General features: G+C 39.3%; 1 protein-coding gene across 1 annotated transcript; it reads left to right on the top strand.

Moving 5' to 3' along the window:
• The first annotated feature begins 3,761 nt into the window (after positions 1 to 3,761).
• Positions 3,762 to 5,776, top strand: LOC116266540 (phospholipase A1-Igamma1, chloroplastic-like). Its single transcript, XM_031647777.2, has one exon. The coding sequence runs from the start codon at positions 3,777 to 3,779 to the stop codon at positions 5,505 to 5,507; it is 1,731 nt and encodes a 576-aa protein (XP_031503637.2). The 5' UTR covers positions 3,762 to 3,776; the 3' UTR covers positions 5,508 to 5,776.
• Positions 5,777 to 15,795: the final 10,019 nt, after the last annotated feature.

Here is a 15,795-nt window from a genome sequence, read left to right as displayed (position 1 = left end):
TTCAAAACAGGAATCATTCCGCCTACTGGCCTATGCTCCGATTGTTGCACCAATCCCCTTCAAAATTTGTTTTTTTTTTTTGAAAACTACTTTTAGCACAAAACCCCCAAGGTCATACGAGTATACCTCTAAGGTCCAAACTTGCTTCAACACTTAATTGGACTTATCATACATCCTCCAACTCAAGTGTCGTGATTGCTTCATTGTTCCGCCCACGAGAGTAAGTGTGACAATGATGACAAGATTCAAACTTTGGATCCCTTAAGTATGCACGGGCACTATGCCCTTTGAGGATACTAACATGATCATATTTATTCCATAGTTTCGAAACGTTAAGTTAAAACCCAACAACAAATAACACACATGCATAAAAGAACTAAGGTTGCGAATAGCAAGGGCTTTATTGCTTTATATGAAACCAGATGTGATTTCAGCTTGACTTTTTACTCTATTCAGGAGCCAAGCTGTTCGCATTATGAATAGCAACACTTCCCTTGGCCTTAGCGCACTGTTCAACAGGGAAAATCCTACTAGTTTGTTCATTACAGGCTAAACATGAACAGAAGTATGGATTCATCTCATTTATTTGGTGTACCTAGAAACAAATAACCTTTTTCTCGTCATATGGTGTAACTAGTCACCGATATTCTTTTTTGTACTACAATCATTTTGTTTTTATTTGCCCACACATACCTCTTTTCCTAATGTGTCATAAAAGTAGTGAGGAAATTCTAGAATGACTTTGGAACTTTTAAGTGCAATTAAGTCTCGGCATCAGGGCTTGAGTTTCTGATGGGTACTGGATACCCGGCTTGAAACAACCGGCCCAGGTCGGCCTGATAATGTATCAGGATGGGGTTCAAGTTGGCTTAATTTATTTTTTATTTAATGTTAATATATATGTGATTATTGAAATGTATTTCATATTAAATTTTTTTATATTTTAAAAATATTTTTTTATTTTATCCAAGCCGAATCGGGCCAGCCCGGACTCGTGTTTGGGACATCGAGCAGACCTAAGTGCAATGTGGATGTCTAGGGAAAAAACTAACCAAGGAGTCCCTCTCACAAATATCAAATCAAAGTATTGCTCATCTTAAACTAGTGATCCACAAAATAAGATCATAAGCAAAAGTATCAATCAGTTTGAAGAGAAGGCATTCCGTTTGAAATTTGTAAGAAAGGAAAACGGACTACTGATTTTCAGAAGTGGTAAATGAAATTCTGAACTAAAATGCTGATGGGCAAGGGGAATGCCGGTGATTAGAGGCAGAGATGGAGACAGGTGTGGGCAATTGCCCCCACAATCCCTAAAATGAGTTCTAGCTTTTTTTAAAACTTTCATGCCAAGGGTAATAACTTTTATAACTTTAGTAGCAATAAAATGAGAAATGTAATTTTTCTTTTCTTCCAACATCTAAAGAGAATAAGAATCACATCACATATTTTTTAAAACTGAAGGACGAATTTTGTCTTGTTTACGTGAGAGGAGGAGTCGCTTCAGACAAGCGTGCTGTGGACCAAAATTAGAAAAAAGATCGACCATGCTATTTTTTGCAAAAATGAAAAAATTTAAAAAAAAGTTTTGCATTTTACGATTTTGTCCTCACAGGAAGGTACACGTGGTAGCTTGTGAAGGGCCGAACCCATGCACCCACCGCACTCTTCCTTTCAAGTCCTTGCTGGCATGCATCATTTGATACGGAGGAAAACGATTCCGAAGCCGACGTGAGAAACTGGTTATATACGCTGGTGTATGATAATCACAAAATTATTTCAAAAATAAAAAAAAATGTGGAAACAGAAGTGAAAATTAAAAAAAGTAAAGAATTTTAAAAAGACAAACCATTTTAAATAATTACCAATTTTTTTTTTTTTTTTTTGCCCGAGGTACCAATAACCCCTATAGAGTTTGGATACATGCTTTCATTACACGATCGTGGTGTACCCACCAATTAGAGTCGCACATCCATTATTTGCAGTTTAGATAGATAACACTTATGAGAATCATACTGACGACTAGACTTTGATTAACTGTGCTAAATATTTGTGATGAGATCCTCTTAATCATCAGGCTTCCCTGCAAAAGCCAATCGATGAACAAGAAGGCAGCCCTAACATATTCATCAATCAACTTCTCCCCTTTTTTTCAGATCTTGTAATTGAGTTTTCAAGCATAAAATTTGTGAGGGAGAATGTTTTGCATAAGCATTTTGAAGACCATTGCACACATCAAGTGACATCCTAAAACCAACAATTTGAATGTGTTTTGACTCATTCAAAGAGGACAAGTTCTAACGTAGGAGAAGCTGATCATGTTATGCGGAATAACAAAATTAATTAATAGTGTTCAGTTTTGATCATACCTTAGTGGAGATGGTTCTGGATGGACATGGGCTAGAACCATTAACATAGACCAACAGGTTAGGTCAAATGAAGAAGGAGGAGAAATTAAGAGTTGAACTTCATAGAACAAGCTAGATCTTGACCTGGCTATACAACATCTAGGTTGAGTTTGATTTTCTTAACTTATTTATGTGAACATGTCTTTTTTTTTTTTTTTTTAAATTCATTTAACTTGTCAACTCGTTTAACTAATTCAACTATGATGAACTGGTTTTAAGTAGTTGAGTGGAGCTTAGTTTAAACGAGTCAAGTTCTTATAACTCGAGCTCGACTCATTTATAAAGGAGTCGAGTTTCAGTAAAGTTTTTCCAAACGAGTTTGAGACGAGCATGAGTTGGCTCGACTTGTTGTGCAGCCTTATTCTTAAAACACAATTATAAGTATTCTATGAATATACTATAACCTTTTGACACAAATTGATGAGACAGTAACAAAGTGTCACTCTTAGTTTGCTTTTGGGATTTCCTTCCAGAAATCTTGTGTAACTACCGAATATTTTCTTGTGCCGCGCGTGTGCCAAGAATGACGAGACAATCGTAATGCATTGGATCCTATAAGAAAAGTGGATTTTACTACCCTTTTGTACTGAACTTTCTTTTGCACCAATTATATATATTATCTTCACTACAGGCTCAAGCCAAAAGGGCCCTTATGTTATTTTTTTTTCATATTTAAGCATATGGTTGCTTATATATAAATAACTAAGCTCAAAGCTGACATAATAAAGTAGGTCTTGGCTATTTTATGTGACATAATGGTGATTCGGCTGCATATTTATTTGCATAGGATTCCGCAACACATGTTCAATCTAAGCAAGAGATGGAAAAATATTCAAGGAGCTTGCCTTACTGCTACATGCAGTGGTAAAAGATACATGTCCAAATCAAAATTCATTTTCTCACTGTTATTTGCTCCAAGCAAGAACTCTCAGCCTTAAATACGAATGCCCATCAGCTGGTACGAAGTTAGGTGAAAACGATTTTGATGCATTGGAGCGTAGCTACAGAAAAATCTTGCTACTCAAAAAGGCGTGTTTAAAACGTTAAAAGCCGGTCATTCGAAAAAAATATGTTAAAGTATAAAAAAAAAGAATACTCGTTTTATTTGTGTTTTTCTTATTTTTCTATCTTATTTTTTTAATTTTTTTCATAGATTGTCACGTTTTTTTCATTTGGAGCAACCTTGTCCGGTGAACAAAGAAGACCCGCCATCCCTCCCAAGATGATGGGATGGGTCTTAAAAATACCACGAAGTTGCCCGGAAGCCACCGGATGAAGGAGAATGATTGATGGGTGAACACGAGGATCGATCCCACCGCCCGAGCGGACCGAAACCCATTAGATTGCAACACGTTGGCACATGTCAAAATAATGCCTTTAAATCCACCAACCATCATCTTCATTTCCAAGATTCCAAGCTCTACTTCCACTCCTCCACCTGTTGGTTCATCACCAGCTTCAATCCTGCCATCATCACCGATAAGCTCTCTTAGTTTCCCTTCTCTACCACTTGAACCACCAACCAGCCTTTTTTCTACTCAGACCAGCGTGCTCTTGCTTTTTTTCATGGCTTCGTTTCTGCCCACTCACAGTTTAGCAAGCAAGCCCCTGGTGTCACACGTGCCTTCTCCGATATCTCATTCAATGTTCCAGTCACCATCGTTGAAGCCCAAAACATCTTCTGATCATCTAATTAGGGTTCCCCGTCAAGTTATTAACCACGGCCGACCGGCGTTTCTCCGGCGGCATGGCACCGGCACTGTTAGAGCTCAAGCGACAGACAGTACTACCAAGCAACAGCCCGAGCCAAAGGCGGTGGGATCCGCGGATCTGGCCGGAAGGTGGAAGGAAATCCAAGGGTGTAACGATTGGACCGGGCTGCTGGACCCCATAGATCCGCTGCTGCGGACGGAGGTCATCCGCTACGGCGAGTTCACTCAAGCCTGCTACGACTCCTTCGACTCCGACGAGTTCTCGAGTCACTGCGGCACTTGCCGGTTCGACAAAGGCTCCTTCTTCGAGCAGCTTGGTATGTCGGACTGCGGGTACCGGGTGAACCGCTACCTCTACGCCTCGACCAACCCCAACATCGGAAAGTTTTTCCGTCACTCCAAGAATAGCAAGGCGTGGAGCACGGACGCTAACTGGATGGGGTACGTCGCCGTGAGCGAGGACGCCAACGCGATCAAGCGGCTGGGGCGGCGGGACATCCTGATCTCATGGCGCGGGACGGTCACCAAGATGGAGTGGATCGAGGATCTGGTCACCGTCCTCAAGCCCACCGGGTTCACCAGCGACTCGTCCATAAGGGTGGAGTCTGGGTTCCTGGACCTGTACGTGACGAATGACACGTCCAAGTGCCATTACTGCAAGTACTCTGCTCGGGAACAGATACTGGCGGAGGTGAAGAGGCTGGTCGACCTCTACCAAGACGAAGACGAAGAGCTGAGCATCACCATTACTGGGCACAGCCTGGGAGGGGCGCTAGCCCTGCTCAGTGCCTACGACATAGCAGAGAAGGGTCTGAACGTGAGGCCCGATGGAACCAAGATACCCATAACGCTCTTCACCTACGGTGGGCCGAGGGTGGGCAACATGAAGTTCAAGGAAAGATGCGAGAAATTGGGAGTGAAGGTTTTGAGATCTGTGAACGTTCATGACAAGGTCCCTCAGGTTCCCGGCGTGATGATGAATGACAAGAATGTGGTGGCGAAGGTTGTGGACGAGTTGCTGCACCGGTCCATGGCGTATACCCACGTGGGTATGCAGCTTAGTTTGGACCATGCTTGGTCTTCGTTCTTGAAGAAGACGAATGACGTGACCTGCTACCATAACTTGGAGATGTACCTGCACTTGGTCGACGGCTACCATGGGAAGAACATGAAGTTCGAGTCCGCGACTCAGAGGGATGTGGCTTTGGTGAACAAGAGCTGCGACTTCTTGAGCGAGGAGCTGGGATTGCCGCCAAACTGGAAGCAGTATGAGAACAAAGGGCTGGTTAGGAGTGCCGACGGCAGGTTGGTGTTGCCGGCGAGAGCTCCAACCGACGGCCACCCTCCGGATACTCATGTTCACCTGGAAAGGGCTCTTCAATCTTCATGATTCAGATTCTTAGACGCGTATCGTGCCACGAGAACGGTGGATCGGAGGATTTCCCATGCAATGGCATATCGCGTCGGTGCTCCTTATGAAAAAGAAGAAGAACAAATGTTTTCTACATATTTCGTTTTCCACCTATCTTATACTCTTGATATGAAAACCAGAGGTTTCATAGCATTGTAGAAGTCAGACTGCGTAGTCTGTGTACAAGTATGCAAGCCCGAATACATTTCTAAACATGTTTGTGAGCAATAAAATGTTTAATTTTTCAAGGGATTGATCGAAGGAAAGCCAAACCTAGATCCTAGTGCGCTTATTTTCATATGTATGGATCTATGTATATTTGTATTCTAGACCCTTATATGCTTGATGCATAAGAAAATTAATGGTTTAAATAAAAAAATCAGAAGGGCATTTTGGTGATTAATGTGCTTTTTTCTTTTTTTAACTGTTGATGTGGATACATGAGGATTTTTTATGGGTCCAAAACCTAAGCACTATGGTATGCAATCACGTGTCTTTGAAAGTGGGATAAGAAAATAATATTTTATTTTTGTTTTCTTATTTTTTTATGCTGTCAAATCACTGATCATACATCATCTTTAAAAACATCATGTCACGTCATGTCATGAGCAACATGTGAGCAAGAGGCAATTCTTCTTTTATAACATTTTCTTTGGTTGATGTATGTGTTGATTTAGAACCATACAATGAAGTATCCAAGCTCCGTTCAGAAAAGGCCTTGCTTCCTTGGTTTGAAATGAATATAAAAGGGCTCGATAACAATATTGTCAAACGAAACTGCATCGTGAACCATAGAAGATATCTGCATGATAACTATAAGCAATTAATTTCGAAATAGGAAGTCATCTTACTGTGAACAGCTAAGTACTTTTAAACGCAAGTCAAACTCACAACATATAGTTGTGATTCAAGTTATGACGATCTTTTGCAGCACTCTCTTTGAGTTTCTATATATGTTTAACTTTGAGAAAGTTATTTTGTAATAGCAGGAACCCATGTGCTTTTCTTTCTTTTTTTTTTTTTTTCTTGTGGGGCTCCTACTTTTTGGTTTCTGCCCTGCAATTCAAAAATTACGGGAGAAAATCCTTCAAAATAACCCGTCCTTTTGCATATTTTATGTGTTTATTTATTTTTCTTTAGTAGCTTTTATAAGAAAATGACTACGATGACCTTCTTTTCTTATTAAACAAAAGATAAAAAAACCCAAGCTGGTGCTGCATGACATTGTGAAATCACCAAGAGGCCTCTACTCTACTGTGCCCTAGATAGAGTAGGCGCATCGAGTGGGGCCGGGCCCCGATTCAAAGTTGGGTCTGCCCAACCTCCAACTTGATAACCCTGGCCCAGCCCATCATGGACCACATAGGGCCCCACCCGACCCGATTCAATTTTAACAAAAAAAAGTTAAAAGATTTATATCATATATATAAATATAAGAAAAATTAAAGTTTTTTATATTGAATATATGAAAAAATATTTAATAGTATTTTTAAATATTAATAGTAATATTTTGATTGAGCTGAGTCAGGCCCCACTCCACAGGCCAATTGGCCAGGGCTGGGGTCGAAACCCATCCCGACTCTTTGTCAAACTCTGCTGATCGAACGGTTCTGAGTTGATCATGGTATGTACGTGATGTCTTGACCCACTTGCAACCGATTTTGACATATTTGGAACATACCTACAGAAAACTCTTATTATTCATAAGAACGTGTTTAAAGTGTCAAAAGCCGGTCGTTCGAAAAAAATAAAAAAAAACATGTTTTTTGAAAAAATCCAAAACCCCAAAAACTCTTATTTTTATGTGTTTTTTTTAAGTTTTTCATTTTCCATGGGTTTTCACGTTTTTTTGTATTTTTTACAGTTTTTAGCTAACAGATTTTTATTTTCATATTCTTTTGCATTTTATTTAAGATTTGGTTAAATTTCGTTTTCTCACGGAAAGATTAATTATTCTGAAATTTACCAAAAATTCTCCATTTTTTTTTCCATCAGACAACATTATCTATTTATATCGTTTAAACATTTTCACTGTTTAGAACCAAAAAAGGATATTTGTAGCTATAGTTCGAGGTTGTATGCTATAATTTTATAAAGTACATCAGTTCCGACTTCTAGCTCCATCCTCATTCATATGTTAAAATTATGCATTTAAATCCACAAGCCATCCTCTTCCTTTTCAAGTTTGCAAACCCTACTTCCACTGAACCACCAGCTTCAATCCTATCATCATCAACAAGTTATCTAAGGTCTCCTTCTCTTCCACTTGAACCACGGTCCAAAAAGCTTTTGTTCTATTCAGACCAGCGGTGCTCCTGCTTTTATCATTGCTTCATTTCTGCCCGCTCACAGTTTAGCAAGCAAGCTCCTCATGTGACACTTGCCTTATCCGATGTCTCATTCATCTATGTTCCAGTCACCATCGTTGAAGTCTCAACGAAAACCTCTTCTGATCATCTAATTATGGTTGCCCATCAAGTTATTAACCACGGCCGGCCGGCGTTTCTCCGGCAGCATGGCGCCGGCACTGTTAGAGCTCAAGCGACAGACAGTACTACGAAGCAACAGCCCAAGCCAAAGACGGCGGGATCCGCAGATCTGGCCGGAAGGTGGAAGGAAATCCAAGGGCACAACGATTGGACTGGGCTGTTGGACCCCGCAGATCCGCTTCTGCGGGCCGAGGTCATCCGCTACAGGAAGTTAACGGCGCTTTGCCGTTTCGACAAAGATTCCTTCTTCGATAAACTCGGCATGTCGGACTGCGGGTACCGGGTGAACCGCTACCTCTACGCCTCGACCAACCGCCAACATCGGAAAGTTTTTCCGGCATGCCAAGAATAGCAAGGACATCCTGATCTCATGGCGCGGGACGGTCACCAAGCTGGAGTGGATCGAGGACCTGGTCAATTTCCACATGTTTTCCACATATTTATTTCTCCACTTATCTCATACTCTTAATTTGAAAACCAGAAGTTTCATAGTGTCCAAGTATGCACGCATGAATACATTTCTATACATGTTCGACAATAAAATGTTTAATTTTTCAAGGGATTGATAGGGAAATCTTAATGATCTCATTACTATGTATGTATGATGCATGAACAAAAAATCAAAAGAGAAATTTGGTGATTTAACATTAACTTGTGTTGCCCTCTTTGCATATTACCTTATTGACTTTGATTAGATAGCTGTCCCTTTCTTTCTTTTGACAACCTCTACCAATGAATAGACAAATCCTGAAAAATGCTGTCCCTTAAGTTCGAGGGCTTGTTAAAGAAGGTGGCAAGAGCCGATGAAGGAGGAAAAACTAAAGGCGTTTTTTGGTCCCCCTTTGCGATTGCTTTCATTACTGACCAGAAAGAACCCAAATTCTCCTTTAGATGCTTCAACTGCTGTATATGTAGAATGTATATGTAGAAGAAACTGGCATGGAGAAACCTTCTGTATAAGGTTCAAAATGGTGAACTGAGTTAGAGTAGGACGACGATCCTGTGGTCATTTGGCTGGCTATGGAAATGAAAGAAAAAGTAGGACGACGATCATGTAGTCATTTGGCTGGCTATGGAAATGAAAGAAAAAGCTTGCACCGAAGGAAGCTGGGGATGATGTCAAGTCCGCATGGCCCTTATGAGCTGGGCGCGGCTTCAAAGGCTTATTCTTCTTCTCGCAAGTCCGTGTTGAGGGGAGAGTTCTGTGGTATGGCATGTGCTGCCAGATTTCTTCTCTCTTTTTTTTTTTTGGTCACAACTGTTGATGTGGATGATGATTTTCGACGGGTCTAAGACCTAAGAACTATTATATACACAGTCATGTGCATTTATGCATCATGCACAAGCCTATATGCATGACATGTATTCGAAATATGATGTTCATAGTTCAAATGATCATCAAGACGGTTTGTTGAACCTATCCCATTCAGTTCGTCCCCATATATCTACATGTTAACTGTGAAGAGCTAAGCACTTTTAAAAAAACAAGTCAAACCTACAAAAGATAGTTGTGATTCAAGTTATGACGATCTATTGCAGCAATCTACTTGCATGTATGTTTACATAATAACTATGAACAATTATTTTGTAATAGCAGGATGCGTAAAGGTGATTCATTAAGTTTTATTCAAGCAAATTTACTTGAACTCATATGTACACAAAGCATAATAGATTTAGATCTAGCCACTGTCTTATTCCGACATATTTTAACCAACTTGGCCACTTTCCATTGTGGATAGATTTAACAACGAATATTGCCTGGATCCGAAGTAACTTTCCTTATTGTTGCATTCTTTTGTTGATGGAAAAGGTGGTCTGCACATCTACATCTCCTTTCTTTTTTCTTTTTGTTGTTGTGGTGCTCCTACTTTTTGTTGTGGGGCTTCTTGCATAAAATTCAGATTTTGTGAAAATCCACATTTTATGAAAACACATTTTTTAACTAATTTTGAAAACCTAGTTATGCGTTTGCGTGATAAGTTATGCAAACAGCAGGTTATTCACGAACATCTCAGAATGCCGTTTTATCGGAGCACAGTCACCTAAAGGGAAGTTGAATATTATTTTTAGCCATCTCAGAATGCAGTGGCGGTGCTCCGTCGAGTTAAAGACAGTTCACATGTATCAAGTTCAATTGTGATTTGTATGTAGATTTATGAAACATGGACTGTATGTGAGGAAGCAACTTGATTCATTATATTCGAATTATGTTACAGTTATTCCTTACTGCATGTGTGTTTGTTTCTTAATTACTTGCTATATACACAGGTTTATTGTAACATTTTTAATGAAGAGCTTCTTTAAAGATTTTGCCGTGAAATTCAAAAATTACAGAAGAAAATCCTTAAATTAATATATAAATAAGTATATGTATGTAAAGTTTTTTAAAAAGCTAAGAGGCTAGGCAACTGGTACTGCAAATGCACCTTTCCCGTCTGGTGAGATTTGGTTAGGGTAATTCATCAATGGACATTCGAGGCAGATTCCTTCTCTCTCATCTATTATTTGTAGGCAATTGTTGTCGTCTTTCTCAATGTTGTTTGTACACTACCCACTTCCCAACACATGGAAAGAAAGAGGAAGAGCCCCCACTGTCCATGTCTCCATATTTCAATTACCTTGATAGCTATCTCAGCAAGTAATGTATATCAAGCACTGATAAACAGAAACCTTCCCAGAATCCGAGTTTCAAATAGATCCCACAGTTAGAAATGCAAGGAAATTTAATCCTTTTCATTGCAAAGTACATATATACCATAAACCTCTACCTTGATAACAATTTTTTCAACTGTGCCTGTGAACAAAACAAGCCGCATTCTAAATGTCTCATGACTCGTTCTGAGTCAACCGAGTCGCACATGAAACCAAGTCGAGTTTTTGTCATATATATATAACAAAAAACTCAACAACTCTCACCCAAGTCAGCCAGAGACTTTCACGACTCATGACTCGGCCGTTCGACCGGGCGAGTATTAGCTGCAGAATCCCAACGAGGTTCAAACATAGACGATTCCCCCCTACCGGATGGTTGGAGGTAGGAATGTCTTAGATAAGTTCGATTCGAGCTCAACTTGTAAGTTAAACGAGTCGATACTCGAGTTTGTAAACGAATCAAGCTCGAGCTTAACTGATAACTAGAGTTTGTAAACAAGTCGAGTTCGAGTTGGATGAACTCAACTCTATTACACTCGCTTAGACTTGTTTAACACTAACTTATTTGTGTTATTTTCTATTCCTAATGGATTGACTCGAGTCGATGAACGTAACTAATGTGTTGAGTCGATTTATGGTTGACGTACCGTCTCTAAGCTTTTATGTTAGAAGTCATTTTTTCAAGAATAAGGATTCAAAAGCACTCTTACAATGCCTGACTGTGTCCAATTTAATGCACGTTTGAATAGAGATATATAACAAATCGAGCCAACTCGGGTTGCTTGAATTTGCCCGTACCTCGAATTGGGCTTGAATTAAAACTTGAGTTATAAACGAGTTGAGCTTGAGTTATGTATACTCACTCGACTCGTTTAATCTCGAGTCAGCTCGTTGTTTGTTTGTTAACTTTTGGAGTATGTTGGTAATTTTGATGAATTTTAACATTTTTTTGTGGTTTTCATTTTCATTTAAAAAAACAAATATGAATCAAGTGACATGAGAATCAATGAGTCGAGCTTAAGCTTGGACTTAATTTTCCGAGTCGAGCTCAATCTCGGCTTGCTCCTTGTATGTGGTTAGGGTCCTCAGTTGTTGATCATCATCTTAATTTGGCTTGGGTCTGCTCCCTGACGAATTCAATTTGATTGTGCATGTCCCTATGTAATGGGGTTCAGATTCAAGCGCTCATTTCGCCATTTTCAAACCTAATTTCAGATCCGATTTGCATAAGATCTGACACTTATATGCTACTGTGCCGAGTAATGATTAACAGTTTCAGAATCAAATATCGTACTCAGATTCGGGTTCAATTCACCTGCATACCATATCTGAATCTACCATATCTGAATCTGACTGGTTATTGAATCCAAATTTTGCATAGGCTGATTCAAAACGGATGGTTAAACGAGTAGACCCGATTCATTTGCAATATTCCAACTCAGGGTTTTAAGCTATTGACCTTCCTATACAACATCTTTAAAGTTGGAACAATTTAGCTAAGGGAATAAAGCCAAAAAGGAAGGAGGGTCTTTGAATCTCACTCAGACTATAGGATTAATCCTCTCGCTCACCTCCACATGTTTCGCCATCTGAACATGGGCTAACCATGTAAGAACTTACCGAGAGTGGCAGAGCTATATATAGGCTGGTGTGGGCAGTTGCCCACACCAGCTTCTCAATTTTTTTTCATTTTTAGATGAAGTTTATTTAATATTTACTTTGTTATATATGTAAGTGACTCTTCAGATATAAAAACCTGTGAATCAGTGTCCTTTCAGAAAATTTTTCTGACTCCGCCATTGGTCACCGAGTCCTTGATCAATCAATCTAGGGATAAACAAGCACACATAGTCTTTGGCCAAGTGGTCAACGGCCTACCATGTTCCAATTTGGCTCCAAAGTCAGATGCAGGAAGTGGAGTCGACGGTTGATCACAAACCCTTCAATGAAAAAAAAAAAAAATCATGAAGAGTGACTTGTATGGTTTTGCTAGTTCTCTAGTTATAAAAAATTAGAAAATGCTATAGATTGGTTCTTGCTTCATCACCAACATCCAAAACTCATTGGTTCTCGTCAGATTTTAAAAGTCAAGAGTAACCCTTTTTGTTGATTTCCTGAAAGCACATCTTAAATGCAAGTTCTATAAAAGTATAGTGAAAAAATGAAGATGCCCACTAAGATACTGTGTTTGTTGAAGATTCACCTAACACCACGAACAGGTTGGGGGAGTTTTGCTTGTGCCATGGCCTCCTCGGACTGCGTTATATGTTATGGCCCTTAACAATGGAGTGTGTTATACGTTATGGCCCTTAACAATGGACTGTGCTATGAGTTAAAAATGATGAAAATGCGAAAAATGCGCTAGTTAAATGGATGACCTCTCTTCTTCTAACACTAATGATCTGATTGGAGGGTGGTGTTAGTTAGTGAACAAGTGCCTTTTTTGTGAGAAAATAGTTTCCTGTTTTCATATATATATATATATATATATATCTATATATATGTGTGTGTGTGTGTGTGTGTGTGTGTGTGTGTGTGTGTGTGTGCAAGAAAAGTAATTTATATCATGAAGGACATGATCTGCATAATTTGAAGTCTTAACACGCAGCCTCATGTTAGGGCTGGACATCACGGTTAGAAATATATGGGAACTTAGTCTATTTATTAAAAAAAATGTGAACGCCATTGTGAATATGTCAAAGGGTAGGCATGTTTCCATAAATTTTCAGAATCATTATACTGGTTTAGTGTCTTTCCTCTTTTATGATACTTCGATGTAAGAAAAAACAAGTTGAAACAACCAAGAACCAATCTGAAACGTTGAAGCGCCAACAATGACGGAATCAATTGCAACAAGTCATATAGATCGAATTTGCGAATTCAATGATGAGTTTCAAGAGAACCTGCGGGTGGAAAAGATAAAAATAAAGCTATTCATAAACAAGATGAAGTGCCCATTGGATCCTGGAAAGGAATCAACAATGCAAAAGAGAGAGAGAGAGAGAGAAAGAAAAGAGAGATGATAAAATGAGAATGTTTGAGAACAAGAAGTCTCTTAGATATAAAAACAAACAGCAAAAACAAAATAAGAGAGAGGGAGAGGGATTTCTCAACCACAAGACAATCTTTTTACACCTGTTCTTCACGAACAACCAAAAGCTACTGAATACAGCATTGATCGAACGTGAATTGTTGTGTCGACGTTGGCATGAAAGAATGTTTAATGGCCGCGCTGTGTTGCGTGTCAATAAAGGGGAGCAACCTTTCACGCCCGCCCTTCTTATGGGCATGACACCCAGAACACCCTCGAACATTCGAACATCCAAAAAGAAAATGACAGACCAGAGAAACCACGAAAGGCAAAAATGATTTTGAGAATAGGCGTAGCAAGAAAGAGAACTAGTGGGGCTGGGAAGTTCGCCTTAAAAGAAAAGGTTTAGGTGGTGCGAGTTATTTACTTTTATTTTGTGATGGTAGTTAAAGGTTTAAGTATATATGTAATGAAATTACATGGATTTATAAGGAAAATAATCTTGTAATTTTGTGAATAACAGAAAATGCGAAACTTCAACAAGAATGTCCTCGTTGTCCCCATCTCGAGCGCTACTCAAAGGGACAAGGTAAAAATACACCACCTTTTGACTCTAATTGGCATCTTTACAATATTATGGAGCAATAGATGATCGCCAGACCCAGCTATCTATCAGCAAGGAATCATGTTGAAGGCCGTCTACTTTTCGAATTTCCTGGTTCTTTTTCTCCTCACGAGCATAGGAGAGAACACCAGAACCATAGAGAACCAAACCACCGCATGATTACATATCCAAGTGAAAGTCTAATTTCCATAAAAACAAAGACTTTACTACAAAATTTCAGAACCGCTCCTTACATGATCAATCTCCATTGCTTTCTTTAGCTCCATCCCTGCCAAATCAAAATCTGCCATCTGAATGTATTCCTACTAAATGAAATATGCAATCTCAATGTATGCCTGCGCTGTCCTGAATAGATCTTTCATATTCTAAGATTTTAGTTTTAATAGCTGAAAAGTAAGACGAGTAACTGTTTATTGTTACGGTAGATTATGGCATGGATTATGATGTGGCCAGTGGCGGAGCCAGAAAATTTTATCAAAGGGGAGCTTACCTTAGTCGTGGGTTGGGTGCCTATGGGGCATTGACATGAGTCTGGTGAGGGGCACCATATCTGGCTGGACCCAGGTCCAGCTCCTTCCTAATAAAAAATTTCAAGGAGTGGTGTTGGCTGGCGTGAGCAATGAACAACACCAGCGCACAAGTAGCTCTGCTACTGGATGTGCCCATTGAAGCCAACTAATACATCAACTTTCATACTTACAAGGCCATCAAAATATCAAAGAAACCAAATTTACTTTTCCAACTCACACTTGTGCACAATTTAACAGCTTCTCCACATTTTTTTGCTAATTCAGATGCTAAACTCACTCAAACTATGATAAGCAAGAAAGGGTCAATTGACAATTTGACATAATAAGAACACCAAATGGCACCTACTTAACTTACTAGCATAAGAAGGCTTCCCAACCATGTAAATTAACAAACCAAAGCTATGATCTGTGGAGTATGTGAGCATCAAATTGTTATTTCTTATGACAATCGGAAGAAGATTCCTCTGATAATGCATACACCAGAAAACATCATCAACAATATGAGTGTTCACCTGTTTAGAAGCAAACAAACCCAAATTTATCGTATGCAATGCTTCTTCAATTCCAATCATGTGCCAAAGGCCTGAAACAACTAAGGGTTGAATATACTATATAAAGTCGAATATACTATATAACTAAGGAAAGGTCACTAGTGACAGAGGACATTGTAATTATATTACTTTTTAAAGAGTTTGAGAATGAGCAACTCCACGGCTGAGATCAATGGTCTTCCAGATTCATGCAGCACTATTGTGATCTAAGGGCAAAGCGCTTATATTTAAGTGTAGATATTTTTAGCTTTCTCTATGATTCATTGACAGTAAAGCAAAGATGAACTGACGGAGGGTAGAACATATGAGACACCTCCCAAGTGATATCAGTGATGTGCGCATACACCACTGAACATAATGCAACAAAGAAAAAACAGAAATACTGTAAC

This window comes from Nymphaea colorata, chromosome 13 (genome assembly GCF_008831285.2).
Source record: "Nymphaea colorata isolate Beijing-Zhang1983 chromosome 13, ASM883128v2, whole genome shotgun sequence".
Lineage (NCBI taxonomy): Eukaryota > Viridiplantae > Streptophyta > Magnoliopsida > Nymphaeales > Nymphaeaceae > Nymphaea > Nymphaea colorata.
Note: the sequence above shows the minus strand (reverse complement) of the source record. Positions and strands in the feature narration are given on the sequence as shown.